The 16538-nt window shown below is 51.5% G+C and overlaps 1 protein-coding gene across 1 annotated transcript in view; it reads right to left on the bottom strand.

Annotated features, from left to right (window-relative positions):
* RIMS4 (regulating synaptic membrane exocytosis 4) overlaps positions 1–16538 on the bottom strand; it is a 76179-nt gene that overhangs the window by 16113 nt on the left and 43528 nt on the right. Inside the window, exon 2 of the mRNA XM_068149780.1 lies at positions 13443–13584. Within this exon, the coding sequence (XP_068005881.1) occupies positions 13443–13584 (142 nt within the window). The remainder of the gene's footprint in view (positions 1–13442; positions 13585–16538) is intronic.

Raw genomic sequence — 16538 nt, 5'->3', positions numbered from 1 at the left:
TCAAAACCAGCTGGAGGAAGCACCAGAAGAAGAGCTGTTGGGTTAAAGGTGAATCAACAGCACCTGGAAGTGTTTACAGCAAAGCAAATGTTGCTGTTATCTCCACACTGATTAAGGAGCCAGAGGGCTCAGGGTGACCTCCAAACAATGCATGCTTCTCAGTGCAAGTCACAGTGAGAGGGCAGGACAGTGCTGCAAGGGACAGCAGGGCTGTGCCACAGGCAAGGACCCTCACAAAGAGAGCAGTCACGCTGCTGCTTTGTAGCACTGAGGCTGATCTCCAGGGGAATGGCAAAAGCCCCCTTAAAAGCACAGGCCAAGGTCAAGACAGTTTGGGCAAGAGCCTCAGCTAAGGTTTACTAGCTCTGTGTGGAACTCAGTGTTAGTCAGGCAGTGAATGTTCCCCATTGTTTTGTCTGACTGGGAAGGGAGGATGGAAGGAATTCATTCTTTAACAGGTTAAGCCATGAGCTGGTGGTGACTGGCTGCTACCCTGCACAGAGGCTGACCTTTGGCTTTATTGGACATTAGAAGCAGAAGCTTTAAACCAGGCTCCTTGGCTACCACGGGTTGCTGGACATATATTTGGATATTGCCAATAACACTGGAATGGAAACAATTTCTGTCTGGGAAAATCATAAGCTACCTCCAAGAAAGTCACTGCTTCTCCCCTGAGAGGAGCTGCCTTGGCTACAATGAGGATGCTCAAATGCAGCCCAGTGAGCTCTGTGAAGTGCTCACAGCAGCTGGGACGGAGGGGTGAGGGGGGCTGCATACAGTGTGACTGAGGTCAGCAGGACAGACCTTCCCCATTCACTCACTTGCTTTTCCTGCAGGAGAAGAGCTCCAAGGACCACCATGACTTCTTACAGCTCTTTAAACACAGCCCTGCTGCTCCCAAGAAGCCTTGTCCTGCCACTCTGCTGCCACCAAGCTGTGTCTCACCCTGTACTCAGTACTGGTTAGGTCACAGCTTGAGTCCTGTGTCCAGTTCTGGGCCCCTCAGTTTAGGAAAGATGTTGAGATGCTGGAAGGTGTCCAGAGAAGGGCAACAAAGCTAGAGAGTGGTTTGGAACACAGCCCTGTGAGGAGAGGCTGAGGGAGCTGGGGTTGCTTAGCCTGGAGAAGAGGAGGCTCAGGGGAGACCTTCTTGCTCTCTCCAACTCCCTGAAGGGAGGTTGTAGCCAGGTGGGGGTTGGTCTCTTCTCCCAGGCAATCGGCACCAGAACAAGAGGACACAGTCTCAAGCTGTGCCTGGGGAGGGTTAGACTGGATGTGAGGAAGAAATTCTTCAGAGAAAGACAGATTGGCCATTGGGATGTGCTGCCCAGGGAGGTGGTGGAGTCCCCATCCCTGGAGGTGTTTAGGAAGAGCCTGGATGAGGCACTTGGTGCCATGGTTCAGTTGATTAGATGGTGTTGGGTGACAGGTTGGACTCAATGATCTCAAAGGTCTTTTCTAACCTGGTCTATTCTATTCTAGTCTAGTCTAGTCTAGTCTAACCTGCCCTCGATTCAGCAGCCAGCCCTCCAGCTGAGCCATCACACACTGGATGTGCTGCAGGTGGCAGCGGTGGCTCTGCCTTGGGTGGCAGCCAGCAGATGAGTTTCACAGGCACGGCAGCAAACCTGGAAAGCTCTTCCCACCCCATCACCAAACATGCCTCTCCCATCCCATCACTACAACCTGCTGCTAACTAACAGGAGATGTCTTGGTTTTATTTCCCTCTCAAAAGAAGAGCTAAAAATAGCTGGAGGAATAAAGGGGGGAGGAGGGTGCTCTGCAGCCGACTTGCAAAGAGCAGCTGTCATAACCAGGAGGTGCCTGGGGACCAGGGCTGTGACAGGACCACCCAGTGGTGACAAAGAGCCACACACGGAGAAGATTAACAGGTGACACTTGTCACCCTTCAGAGCCTGCAGGGCACAAATCCTCCACTGAGTGAGGGCAGCCAAGCCTGCTGAGTGGGGAAGACAAATGAATTCCCTCTCCTTTGGCCTCTGCTTTCACTGATCATGATTCACAGGCTCTGCTTTGCCACAGCTGAACGTGAAGGATTTTAATGAAGGTAAAGATTATGATTGGCTGTGGAATTGCTTGTAAATAGGACCTGACTGCACAGGGAGGGCACAGGGAGGCCAGTGACACCTCCAGGGTGCCAAGGACAAATGAAGGACACTTTGCTGGAGGCCCCACAGAACATGGCCCTCAGCTGCAGGTAAGGAGGCAGAGCAGGGGCAGCAGCAGGATGATACTCTGGAGGCTACTGACCCTGGGGTCCTTGAGCCCAGCAGGGTGAAGCAGCAGCAGCAGCCCACATGAACGTTCCTTTTGCTCGCACAGGCAGCAGCTCCACGCCGAGGCTCAGCGCCGGCTGCAAACCTGCCCCAGACACTGAGATGAAAGAGACCTGAAGAGAAGCTGCACAGCTGCCTCCAAGCCAGGCTGAGGGCACGGCAGCACAGCCACACCTCAGGGACAGCAGGGGACAGCTGCTGTCCTTGCAGTCGTGTGGACACCCACGAGAGGGAGACAAGACCACGCAGACAGGAGCTGGTGAGGCTGAGGGGGGCAGGCAGAGCCCAGCTCCAGGCGGTGCCCACAGACATCCCCCGGGCACTGTTCTTGACTCTGAAAAGGGTGACAGCACAGACTCTTGGTGCATTTTGGGACACCTTTCCGTGCAGCACAGAACTGAGCCCTGGGCACCATGTGCTCAAACTGGGGCTGAGATTGCCTGCATGCTCCAGTTTTAAACACAGCACTCATAATCCTGATTATTTAGGAAATCTCTGCTGCAGCCTCTGAAGGCTGAAATCTCTCCTCTGTAGTAGTCTCTAAAGGCTCTTTGCCAGCTGCCTGCTTCTCTGCTCTCTCAAGGCCGCAGCATTTCCTGCCCTACCCACTCTAACGATCTGTGTCCTTCCTCCCCACATGCAGTTGGTTTCCTCACGTCCAGGCTGCTGCTCTTCACAGGTATTTGGATGCAGAACTGGTTTTTCAAAGCCAGCCTGCAAACTGACCAGGATTTAAATGCCTAGCTGGTCAATATTGATTGCAGTATGATCCCTCCCAGAGCACTCAATGTGGCTCTGCTCAGCCTCCTCCACACCCTCAGCCCTTGTTCCCTGCACATTAGCATGCAGAGTGTGCAACAGCACAGACACAGTGAGGGACAATGTATCAGTAATTTCTTTTCCTGTCCATGCAGAGTTTGTCTGACCTCTTTTCTAAAGCTGTTTTTAAATTGCCTTTGGGACTCTCTGTGCCAGGTGTACCATCATGCTGCTGCAAGCATCTGCAGAATCAGCTTGTCAAAACCTTGCAAAACTCAACAGGAAATCTGGTGAGGAGGCATCTCCACAGGTCACCCACTCCACACCCAGCTCCCAAGGTCAGAGCAGTCTTGCTTACATCACTGCTGACAGCTGCTTGTCTAACCTCTTCTCAAAATCCCTCCTGAGGGAATGTATTGCTTTACTTTGCTTTTCCTTCCAAATATTTCCTCAATCTATCCTTCTGCACACCAATCTTCATAGAATCATAGAATTATCAGGGTTGGAAGGAACCTCAAGGATCAGCCAGTTCCAACCCCCCTGCCATGGCCAGGGACACCTCACACTACAGCAGGTTGCTCACAGCCACATCCAGCCTGGCTGCAAAAACCTCCAGGCAGGAGGCTTCCACCACCTCCCTGGGCAACCTGTGCCAGGCTCTCACCACCCTCATGGGGAAGAGCTTCTTTCTAATGCCTAATCTAAATCTCCCCTCCTCTAGCTTGGATCCATTCCCCCCAGTCATATCACTACCTGGCATCCTAAAAAGTCCCTCCCCAGCTTTATTGTAGCCCCCTTCAGACACTGCAAGGTCACAATAAGGTCTCCTTGTACCCTTCTCTCCAGACTGAACAGTCCCAATCCACCTCAACATAAGGAAGAACTCCTTTACTGTAAGGGTCACAGAGCACTGGAACAGGCTGCCCAGAGAGGTTGTGGAGTCTCCTCTGGAGACTTTCAAGACCCATCTGGATGTATTCAGTATTACTAAGGTTGGAAGAGACCTCACAGATCATCGAGTCCAACCTGTCACCACAGACCTCATGACTAGAGTAGGGAGGACACTACTGCCCACTGCAGGCTTGAACTCATGACCTTCCCATTAAGGGTCTTAAGCACTACCAACTGAGCCACATCCATGTGTTCCTGTGCTGGATTCTGTGGTCCTGCTCTGGCAGGGGGGTTGGACCCTAAAGTCTCCAGGGGACCCTGTCAACCCCTAACATCTTGTGATCCTGTGACCTAAGGCATAGCTCAGTTATCCACCTCTGCTTTAAAAGACAGAGAGCAACACATACTTCCTCCACCTGAAAGAGCAGAGGAGGGGGAAGTCTCCTCTGAGACCAGTAAGATATTTGATGGTTATTTCATTTGAGCATTAAAAAAACCCCATCAGAACTCCAATTTCAGGCAGCAGTAACACACTGTGTAACAATCACACTCATCCATATTGCATGTTAAGGACTTTTAAATCACTTCTTACAGGCAGAAGCCAAGTAGATATCCATCAGCTAAGGAGGAAGGCAGAACTTGCTAATTTAATGTCCACTTTCAAATATTGATGGTGCACATAGGGAATTATTAATGCAATACAGATCTGCCTGCATTGCCAGGGCATTGGACACTGCTCCTTACACTGAGAAGGTTGATGTGGATGCTGCAGGAGTCTTCACTGTGGATGGAGAAGCCCTCTAGTCAGCATCCACCCCTGCAGGACCCAAACCCAACCCCACCTCTGCCAGGAGCTATCCCCATCCCTGCCTCTCAACAAGTTCTGCTTCTCTCCTGGCCACTGCACCCTCTGGACCATTTTCTCCCCTGTGACATGCATGTGTAGCACACTGTGCTCTGCTCATGCATCACTGCCTTCTGCTGTACCTCTTCTGCCACCCAAACATTGCTACCAGCCTAGGCAGTGAATTATGCGCAAAGACCTCCCCTATTCCCCTCCCCACCTTCCTCCATCTTTAGCCATTTCAGACACATCCAAGGAAAGCCTCTGCAGAGCAATTCCACCTGCACCCAAGGGTTGGATTCTCTGTGTTTACAGCTCTCAAGTTGGCATCCTTTTGAGCTGGGCTTGGTCACACTTAACAGGACAAAAGGATGTGCTGTGGCTGAGCAGGCTAACTAATTTCTTGGTGTATTACAGGAACAATCATAGAGTGGTAAGAGTTGGAAGGGAGCTCTGGAGGTCCAAGCCCTCTGACAAAGCAGGATCACAATCTCCATGCCTTTCCCACTCTCCTCCTTGAAAGGCCTGCATTTCTCCCAGCCTGAACTGAGTAACAACATACCTCACTGTGTTTTGTTAAAGGACTTGGATGAGAGGAGAGCCCCTGGCTTTGGAGAGCAAACATGAGACATTCAGTGCATGGCTATGACCCAAGCTCCTGAAGGGTGTGTTTAGCAATCAAGTCTTTTGGCAGTTCTCAGTTGGTGATGGATAATTCTTGGTGAAGGGAAATGAATTTGCCCAAGCTAGGTCTCCAGCCACTCTTTAGTTCTTGATCCATAGGGAAACAGAGAAGGACAGGCAGCTCTCCCAGCCCAAGTCCCAGTACTGGCTCACATCAGCCCTGGACACAGGGCACAGAGAACTGGTACAGGCTGGAGCTTGCAGAAGCAGCATGAGAGAGAACAGAGCTGAGAGGTGCAAGATGCCCATGCCAGCAGCACACAAGCCAGTCTGCATCCTGCCCTCATCACAACAGTGGCTTCAGGCAGAGCTCAAGCTGCTGCTCCCTTAAAGATGAGAGAAGAAATTACATGGGTAACAAGATGTTTCCTTGCTGGAGGGGCAGACTCATCTCAGACAACACAAGAATAATTCTCTAAGTCTTTGCTAGCTATCACCTGCTATGCTTTTCTAAAGTAAAAATCACCTCAGCTCTCCAGAACTTGATCCTGTCCTGGCTCACTGGAGATGTCCCAGAGGACTGGAAGCTGGCCAGCGTGGTGCCCATCCACAAGCAGGGCTGGTTGGATGAGCCAGGGAATTACAGGCCTGTCTGCCTGACCTCAGTGCCAGGCAAGATCATGGAACAGGGCATCCTGAGTGCAATCACACAGCACTTACAGGATGGCCAAGGGATCAGGCCCAACCAGCATGGATTTAGGAAGGGCAGGTCCTGCCTGACCAACCTGATCTACTTCTATGATCAGGATGTGGGGAGGCCTGTGGATGTAGTCTACCTGGACCTCAGCAAGGCCTTTGACACTGTCCCCCACAGCAAACTCCTGGCCAAGCTGTCAGCTCAAGGCTTGGATGGGAGCACACTGCACTGGGTTAGGAACTGGCTGGAGGCTGAGCCCAGAGAGTGGTGGTGAATGGTGCCACAGCCAGCTGGCAGCCAGGCACCAGTGGTGTGCCCCAAGGATCAGTGCTGGGCCCCATCCTCATTAACATCTTTACAGATGATCTGGATGAGGACATTGAGTCCATCATCAGCACATTTGCAGGTGACACCAGGCTGGGGGCAGAAGTTCATCTGCTGGAGGGTTGAGAGGCTCTGCAGAGGGACCTGGACAGGCTGGACAGATGGGCAGAGTCCAAGGGTAGGAGACTGAACACATCCAAGTGCCAGGTTCTGCACATTGGCCACAGCAACCCCATGCAGTGCTACAGGCTGGGGTCAGAGTGTCTGCAGAGCTGCCAGGCAGAGAGGGACCTGGGGGTGCTGGTCGATGGTAGGCTGAACATGAGCCTGCAGTGTGCCCAGGCAGCCAAGAGGGCCAATGGCATCCTGACCTGCATCAGGAACAGTGTGGCCAGCAGGAGCATGGAGGTCATTCTGCCCCTGTACACTGCACTGGTGAGGCCACACCTTGAGTCCTGTGTCCAGTTCTGGGCCCCTCAGGTTAGGAAGGAGGTTGACTTGCTGGAGTGTGTCCAGAGAAGGGCAACGAAGTTGGTGAGGGGCTTGGAACACAGCCCTGTGAGGAGAGGCTGAGGGAGCTGGGGTTGCTTAGCCTGGAGAAGGGGAGACTCAGGGGTGACCTTATTACTCTCTACAACTATTTAAGGGAGGTTGTAGACAGGCAGAGGTTGGTCTCTTCTCCCAGGCAGCCAGCACCAGAACAAGAGGACACAGTCTCAGGCTGCGCCAGGGGAGGTTTAGGCTGGATGTTAGGAAGAAGTTCTACACAGAGAGAGTGACTGGCCATTGGAATGGGCTGCCTGGGGAGGTGGTGGAGTCACCATCACTGGAGGTGTTCAGGAGGAGACTTGATGGGGTGCTTGGTGCCATGGGTTAGTTGATTAGGTGGTGTTGGATGGTAGGTTGGACACGATGATCTTGAAGGTCTCTTCCAACCTGGTCTGGTCTATTCTATTCTATTCTACCATCTTGGCAGTAGCCAGGCAAGAACAACAACAACTAAAAAGCACTAAGCAGCACTTCCTAGGGACTATGGCAGCCAACAGTCCTTTGCTCAAGGTCCATTTTTGTCTTTCTGCTCCATTTTCAGTAAGAAAAGTGGTTGTCAGGAATAAATTACACTCAAGTCCAGAATCTACTGCTTTCTTCATGCTGTACATGGTCTTGTGCAGCCAAACCCCAGCCAAAACAAGATGTAGGTTGTGCGAGAGCCAGGATGGAGCTGCAGGTCTCTGTTGGAGTGCAAGGGCTTTGTTTAAGAGTTATTTCCATCTTTAGAATTTTCACCTTGCAGTAATCTTGGTGTCCTGAGACTACCTGGCAGGCACTTACTACAGTGGACAACTGTCCTCTCCTGCAGATGTTGCAGTACACAGAAGGAAATGCTAAGTGCTGCAGAGATCTGTGACCCACGCGAAGGGTGGTCTGAACGGTCTATGAATGGAAACGTCTGTGTGTGCAAAAGCACAACCAACCTGTCAGCACCAGCCCTCCAGTGACAGGAGAGCAACAAGATGAGAGAACATCTCGCTTCCACAGCCTGCCTGGAGGCAGGCTGTAGCCATAAATATTCCCCAGACAAGGAAAACGAGAAGGTAGCAGCACAGCTTAAAGACCTAGGGAGGCTGAAGAGCACAAGCCCCAAACATGAAAGATCACTCCACAAGAACAGGCAAGTCCTAGAAAGTGTAAGAAGCAGTCCAAGAAACAGTCTGTAGTGAAGAACGACTCAGAAGACGTAGCCAAGGCTTGACAGATGGTGTCCTTGGTCCCCCCTGCAGCACACAACCAGGCCTGGCTACGGCACCTGGTTGCAGGAAGCTTGGCGCTTGCATGGGGTGGTGAGGGCAGGAGTGAAACCTCCAAGTGTGAACAAGTGAAAATGGGTCTGTTAGAACAAATACCACCTTTCCCTTCTAGAAAGACTCACAGGGAGTTTTGTTATATTAATTTCCTACACTAGTGCTCAAAAAGCTGGGTAATGTGGCTGTGGGACCTTCCCTATGGCACAAAGCGAGCTGTCGCTGTCAGCACTGACTGGTGTGCTGTGTGAGCTTGAACTCCAGGGGAGGCATCTTTCAGACCAACTCATCTTCACTGTACTTCATCTCCAGGTAAAGCCCTAAAAGGAATATTCTGCTGAAGGAGGGCCTAGCATACATGAGGGGCAGTATGGCCCGACATACTTGGGGGTGCTGATGGATGAAGAGCTGGACATGAGCAGGCAGTGTGAGCTTGAAGTCCAGAAGGCCAATTGCATCCTGGGCTGCATCCAAAGAGGTGTTGCCAGCAGAGCCAGAGAGGTGATTCTGCCACTTTGTTCTGCTTTGGTGAAACCTCACCTGGAGTGCTGTGACTAGGTCTGGTGCCTTCAATGCAGAAAGGACATGGACCTGATGGAGAGGGTCCAGAGGAGGGCCACAAAAATGATCAGGGGGTTGGAGCAGCTCTGCTACGAGGACAGGCTGAGGGAGCTGGGGATGTTCAGCCTGGAGAAGAGAAGGCTCCAGGGAGACTTAATAGCAGCCTGCCAGTACCTGAAGGGAGCTACAGGAAGGATGGAGAGAGACTGTCTGCATAGGCCTGTAGTGATAGGACAAGGGGCAATGGTTTCAAACTAGAGAAGAGCAGACTTAGATTGGATGTTAGGAACAAGTTCTGCACCCCAAGGGTAATGGAACACTGGAACAGGTTGTCCAGGGAGGTGGTTGAGGTCCCTTCCCTGGAGATATTTAAGGTGAGGCTGGACAGGGCTGTGAGCAGCCTGATCTAGTTGAGGATGTCCTGCAGAGGGGATTGGACTGAGTGACCATTCTATGACCCAGACCATTCTATGATTCTATCATCACAGGTCTCTCCCATCAAAAACCCAGCTACAGAAAGTTCTTTGACTGTGATACTCTGCACCAGCACAGAGCAGCTGCAGCCAGCTGCCACCAGCTCACCAGCAGAAAGTGGAAAGCAGCCCATCAGCCTTCTGCAGAGCTGTAACCAAACCTGTGACCATTTCTGTGTGCCACCTTTGGAGGTTGTCTTTTTAGTCCTTACACTGAAAAGATTATAAAAACACCTGGCAGTTGAAAACAGCCCCTCTTGCAAGCTGAGGCTTGGAATCCAAACAGCCCCTCTGGGAGGCTGAGGCTTGGAATCCAAACAGCCCCTCTGGGAGGCTGAGGCTTGGAATCCAAACAGCCCCTCTGGGAGGCTGAGGCTTGGAATCCAAACAGCCCCTCTGGGAGGCTGAGGCTTGGAATCCAAACAGCCCCTCTGGGAGGCTGAGGCTTGGAATCCAAACAGCCCCTCTTGGAAGCTGAGGTTTGGAATCCAAACAGCCCCTCTTAGAAGCTGAGGTTTGGAATCCAAACAGCCCCTCGTGGAAGCTGAGGTTTGGAATCCAAACAGCCCCTCGTGGAAGCTGAGGTTTGGAATCCAAACAGCCCCTCTTGGAAGCTGAGGCTTGGAATCCATTTTCTGCTGTGCAAACACAGCAAAGAGAAGCACAAGCAGGAAGAACTGGGTCAGCCTCATCTTGCTGCAAGCTGGGTTTCTGAGAGTCACTGTTGAACACTGTCTCTGGCCCAGGAGTGTCTGCATCAGACAGAAGCCCAGCATTAAACAGAAATTGAACTTGCTACAGTTATCACAGTCTTAGGAATCTTCCATTCTGCCTCCATGGGAACACAGCCACAACAAACGTGGGAGGTCAGGAGAAAACTGATTTAGGAGAGTACATTTCTGCCCCTCAAAGCTATTGCCCAGATGATTCGTTTCTTTGTCACAGGAAAAGAAAGCAGAGGAACTCCCCTTCCACCATGTTTCAAGAGAATAGAGCCCTTTCAGCTCTTTGTGCTCTCAGCCCTGTTTGCTTATCACTCAGACAGATAGCTGCAATTCCCACCGGCTTTCCAGAGGACATCAATTATCCCATCTAGGAACAAAGCATCCAGGAACCACTTACATCACCCTGTTCAGAGGAGGAAGCGTCCAGAGCCTGGCAGAGGGGCTGGTGAGGATGTTCTGGCAAGGTTTGAGGCTGGAGCACTGAATGTTAGGCATGCTCTAATAAAGGCTGGCAGGGTGGGCTTGGCTTTGTCGGGCCCCTAGCAGCACGCCACCTGCCTGCCGGGCAAAGCAGCACTGCTGTGGCTGCAAGGTTTTGTTGGCAGAAACATTTCCTCTCCAGGAAAGCCAAATCAAAGCAGTCAGTGCATGCAATGGTAGGACACAGAACCTTCACTGGTTGATAGGAGGCTGAACATGAGCCAGAAGTGTGCCCAGGTGGCCAAGAAGGCCAAGGGCATCCTGGTCTACATCAGGAACAGTGTGGCTAGCAGGAGCAGGGAAGTCATTGTGCCCTGTGCTCAGCACTGGTTAGGCCACACCTTGAGTCCTTTGTCCAGTTCTGGGCCCCTCAGTTTAGGAAAGATGTTGAGATGCTGGAAGGTGTCCAGAGAAGGGCAACAAAGCTGGGGCCCTGTGAGGAGATGCTGAGGGAGCTGGGGTTGCTTAGCCTGGAGAAGAGGAGGCTCAGGGGAGACCTTATGGCTCTCTCCAACTCCCTGAAGGGAAGTTGTAGCCAGGTGGGGGTTGGTCTCTTCTCCCAGGCAACCAGCACCAGAACAAGAGGACACAGTCTCAAGCTGCACCAGGGGAGGTTCAGGCTGGATGTTAGGAAGAAATTCTTCCCAGAAAGAGAGATTGGCCATTGGAATGTGCTGCCCAGGGAGGTGGTGGAGTCACCATCACTGGAGGAGTCACCATCACTGGAGGCATTTAGGAAGAGACTGGATGAGGCACTTGGTGCCACGATTTAGTTGATTAGATGGTGTTGGGTGATAGGTTGGACTCAATGATCTTTGAGGTCTTTTCTAATCTGGTTAATTTCTCTTCTCTCTTCTCTTCTCTTCTCTTTTCTCTTCTCTTCTCTTCTCTTCTCTTCTCTTCTCTCTTCTCCAGAGGACTGTACCTCCACCCAGGAAGGTAAGCTATGCAAATACAAACAGGAAAGAATTCTGCTCTGCATGAAAGCAGAGTCCTGCCCCACACTGCCAAGGGACTGAACTTAATCGCTAATCCCCTGCACGCTGTAGCAGAGGCAGATCTCCAAGCCACAGGACTGTGCTCATGTAGCAGGAATATTTCCCTGGAGACAGCAGCTCAGAGAAGAGATAAAGTACATCACAGCTTCGGAGTGACAAGATTGCTATCGCAGCCTGTGCCTCATTACTATTTCCAACCCTCAGCACAGATCTATGATGCCTTTCCAGGATTAGCCTACTTCTACAGCTAAAGAAAGCCTCTCTTAATTTACAGCCTGTTACTTATTTAACACCAGAACCACATTAATTGAGTGTGCCTTTGGACCATCCCAGCACTGTAGCAGCACAGTGCACTTGGAACATCACGCAGGAGTGGAGAGAGTCCTGTGTGCCGCGGTGCCAAGTCTGGTGCTTGGCTTAAACAGAGCACGTTTGAGGTACACAAACATTCTGGCCTCACACCTAGAAGCACGAAATCTGATGGCACATATTTCCCCCTTCTGTCAACACTGGAAGGGTTTTGCCTTCAAAGATTCCCATGAATGGTCACCTTAAGAAATCATAATCATCTCCATATATGGCTTCAAATAATGGAAATACAAAAAACCCGAACTGGAGACAAGTCAGCACCCAAGGACTGGCCTAAGGATCCCTGCTTTGCATTCCAGAGTATCATAGTATCAGTCAGGGTTGGAAGGGACCACAAGGATCAGCTAGTCCCAACCCCCCTGCCATGGGCAGGGACACCCCACACTAGATCAGCCTGGCCAGAGCCTCATCCAGCCTGGGCTTAAACACCTCCAGGGATGGGGCCTCAACCACCTCCCTGGACAACCCATTCCAGGGCTTCACCACTCTCATGGGGAAGAACCTCCTCCTCACATCTAGCCTGAATCTCCCCACCTCCAGCTTCATTCCATTCCCCCTACTCCTATCACTACCTGAGATCCTGAGCAGTCCCTCCCCAGCCTTCCTGTAGGCCCCCTTCAGATCCTGGAAGGCCACAATGAGGTCACCTGGGAGCCTTCTCTTCTGCAGACTGAACAGCCCCAACTCCTTCAGTCTGTCCTCATAGGAGAGGTGCTCCAGCCCTCTGCTCATCCTCCTGGCCCTTCTCTGGACACCTTCCAGCACCTCCACATCCCTCTTGTAATAGGGGCTCCAGAACTGGAGGCAGTACTCCAGGTGGGGTCTCACCAGAGCTGAGCAGAGGGGGAGAATCACCTCCCTTGCCCTGCTGGCCACACTTCTCCTGATGCAGCCCAGGATCTGATTGGCTTTCTGGGCTGCAAGTGCACACTGAGAGCTCCTGTTGAGCTTCTCCTCCACCAGCACCTCCAAGTCTCTCTCCTCAGGGCTGCTTCCCAGCCAGTCACTGCCCAGCCTGTAACTGTAAAACCAGAGCTGTCCTTGGGGTCCAAAGCCTTTTCTAAAACACATTCTTTTACAAAACAATAACTCAGATGAAACAAACCCAAACAGGTTTGGTACCAACACCACACACACACACTTGTCAAGATGTGTTTTTAGTATCAGAGTGATTACTTTGCTTCTTGCATCCTTTTCACCACCTTGGCCCTCTGCCACACGCCCTCCCAACCAAAAGGCTATTTGGAACAGGGGAGATAAACAACTGTTGTTTCCATGTGCAACATGAAAAACTAACAGCTTCTGATTTATGACCAGTGAGGACTCTCAGCAATTAATCTTCTGAGGGCAAATGGTTAAAAGTAAGGGGTATCTGCTTCAGCTAGAGTAATGAGGGCACTAAACAAAGCCAATCAGCAGATGGAGTGGGTGCCAGCTACACAGGCACAGAGGTCTGCTCTGCTCTGATGGAACAGGCAGGACACCTGCAGCACAGGCAAGTCAGAAAAAGACAGCATCTGCCATGCTGGAGAGAAAGGAGTAGGTCTGAGGACAGTGCCTGCCACAGGTGAGCGCCCAGCTCCCCCTGGGTGACTTACTTCCCCTCGGATCCGTAGCTGTTCATGCTGTCCTCGATGGACTCGTGGCTGGCCTGCCGGACGGTCCTGCTGGGCATCTCCACAGCCAGCCCAGTTTCTGTGCTCCTCTGGATGGCTCCTTTCAGTCTCCGACCATCCCCATCTAGGAACAAAAGGGGAGACAGGCAGTCAGCCTCTGTTTCCAGAGCCTTCCCCAGCAACAGAGGCATGGAGAGGCAGAGGTGGCCTTTCAGAAGCTCAGCCTGGCATCTGGCAGCCAGGCACAACTTTGCTCTCAGGCAGCATTTCAATCCTCAGCCCTGCTTCAACAGCTGCTCCCAGTCGTCTGGAACAAGTCCAGTGCTCCAGCCAGCCAGGGCCCAGCACCATCACCAGCACCCTCCCTGCTCCAGCCAGCCAGGGCCCAGAACCATCACCAGCACCCTCCCTGCTCCAGCCATTTGCACCCATTAACCATGCTCTGAACACAGGCTGGCACAGGCTGGCCATATGTGGGGCTGCCTACTCTGGGAGCACAGCAACAGCAGCCACGGGCAGAGCTGAGCTGTACAGTCTGACCCTGCCTCCAAACATCTCCTAAATCCTATCCTGCTGCTTCAGCTTGAGTGCAGCAGCAAAGAGACACAGGTGAGCATCAAGGGAGAAGACAGGACAAAAAGAGACACAGGTGAGCATCAAGGGAGAAGACAGGACAAAAAGAGGCACAGGTGAGCATCAAGGGAGAAGACAGGATGAAAAGGCCAAGTAGCAGCAGAGGTGCTGTGAAGGTAAGAACTCCCTTGGACCAGCCACAGGAATAGCTGGGCACAGCCAAAACCTTCCCTGGTGGCACCTGGAATGTCACCACCAGTGGAAAACCCTGGAGAGAACTATTCCCCTTTGTACATGCCCTCAGCCACAGCACAATGGGAATTAAGTAGGTTCTGGTTCCTCCTGGGTGCAGTCTTCAGAGGCAGAGCCCTCTGAAATTAACAGCTGCTATTTTCATCCTCCATCTCCAGCAGTCTGCTTCTCAGAACAAACCACGTTATGTAATGAATATGTAATGAACACCATTACTATTAATTGCTTTAGCTGGTGTCAGGGAGCTCCAGATTCCATCCCACATACAGCACTCATCCTGAGACACATCTGCTGCAAAGTCTTCTGAGCAAAGCAGAATTAACTATGTCCTTTAAAGAGGTCCACCTGTAAACCTCGACCAGGTAACGAACCTCGGAGTCATGGGGCTCTCAGAAACCCACCTGCTGTTTGAGTACCACCCTGGAGAAGGAATGACCCAGTTACCAAGTCTACAGAACTCAGGATCCCCAAGTATTAAAGAAAACAAACCTTTCCCAGCTTGCTTTAGAAACCTGAGGGTACCTGTAAGAACCCATCTGAAACACCCAGAAGGTGGTTATTTGTGCAGCAAGCTGCTTGACCCAAAACACTTTTCTTTAGATCTTGGTGTGAACAAGTATGTTTAAAATAGAACCACCAGTAAGGTATCAGAGATCCTTCCTATCCCACTTCTCATATTATGGTTACACTGAAACGCAAGGACAGAAATTCTCCTATAAATATAGCTACAAAGTTCCTTTTTTCACAGGCTCACAGGATGTTAGGGGTGGGAAGGCACCTGGGAAGACCTTAGAGTCCCTGACAGAGCAGGACCACAGAATCCAGCACAGGTCACTCAGGAACACATCCAGACAGGGCTGGAAAGGCTCCAGAGAAGGAGACTCCACAACCTCTCTGGGCAGCCTGCTCCAGTGCTCTGTGACCCTCACAGTGAAGAAGTTCTTCCTCATGTTGAGGTGGAAGCTTCCATCCATTGCCTCCTGTCCTGTCACAGGGCACAAGTGAACAGAGGCTGTCCCTTCCTTCCCAGCCCTTAGATATTTATAAACATTTATTAAATCCCCTCTCAGTTTTCTCCTCTCCAGACTAAAAAGCCCCAGGGCTCTCAGCCTTTCCTCATAAGGCAGTGCTCCAGTCCCTTTTCCTCTGGTATCATGAGTTTTCCAAGTGGGTAAATATGCTGGCCCCAGGGCTCTGCACCAGCTGCTGTGCCCACATATGGTGCAGCATGTGCATGTGTGTCCCTGTGGGCTGAGGGAATGGAATCTGCATGTTCTGGGTTACCATTAGCTGCAGTCTGCACTGTTTGTGTGCCTGAAGCAATGTGTGAAGCACACTGAAAAAAAATCAGGAAGTCAGACAAACGTAAAACATATTTTGAGTGTGCTTTGAAAATCCAAACCTTCAGGCAAGAGCAACAATAGAGGCAGCAACAAAAGCAAAGCCTCGTGAAACAGCCTTGCCTAACATCCCTGACCACTGCACAACAGTTCCCTTTGATGCACTTTCCTCAAGCCTTGTACAGCTGGCTGGATCTTCTGATGGGGTTTTAGGCTCCTTTCATCCCACAGCCTTGTGGGCAGACTTGATGGTCCATTTAATTTGTCTCTCTCTCTCTCTCCTCCATAACCTTTTCACCATCTACATCCATCTGTGCCCATCCCTCCCTCCAAGCACTTGTCTTTCAACATCTTTTGGGCAAGAAATGGGACACAGGACCCCCACCTACCCACACAGCCTTTTAGACAAGCTTTACCTGCAGTCAGCATGCGGCAAAAATGTGGTGTTTCAGCTCTGTCTGGTGAGAGAAAAGGGCAGGTCAGGAGCAGCCCTCCTGAAAAGAGTCAGTGTAGAATGGGAAGAGAGACAGACAAAGCTTTACTGCTCCTCCACAGGCCAAAAGCATCCCAAAGCAACAGCTAGCAGCCCTCTCTGCCCAGTGTGGAGCCCTGCAGAGGGGCTGTGCCTCTTCCCTTACCTGAAGGTGCTTCACCACCTTTGCAAACCAAGGCAAATGCTCCATGTGTGTGTGGGTGCTGCCTGGCAAACCCATTTATCTTCATCTAGCTGTTAGCAGTCCCTGGCACAAGCCGGAGCGGTATCGATGTTCTCTGCAGCACCACCAGATTTATTCTCTGCACCGTTTCCAATTAAGCAGCAAACAACAAAGGTTAAGCAACCAGTCAAAGCTGCAGCACCACATGCAGCTGAGGAGCAGAATCTGCTTCAGAGTGACCTTGGGAAGAGCAGCTT

This window comes from Melanerpes formicivorus, unplaced genomic scaffold, assembly GCF_026170545.1.
Source record: "Melanerpes formicivorus ecotype bairdi unplaced genomic scaffold, bMelFor1.0.p_v2 SCAF_19, whole genome shotgun sequence".
NCBI lineage: Eukaryota > Metazoa > Chordata > Aves > Piciformes > Picidae > Melanerpes > Melanerpes formicivorus.
This window is presented reverse-complemented; position numbering and strand designations above follow the sequence as displayed.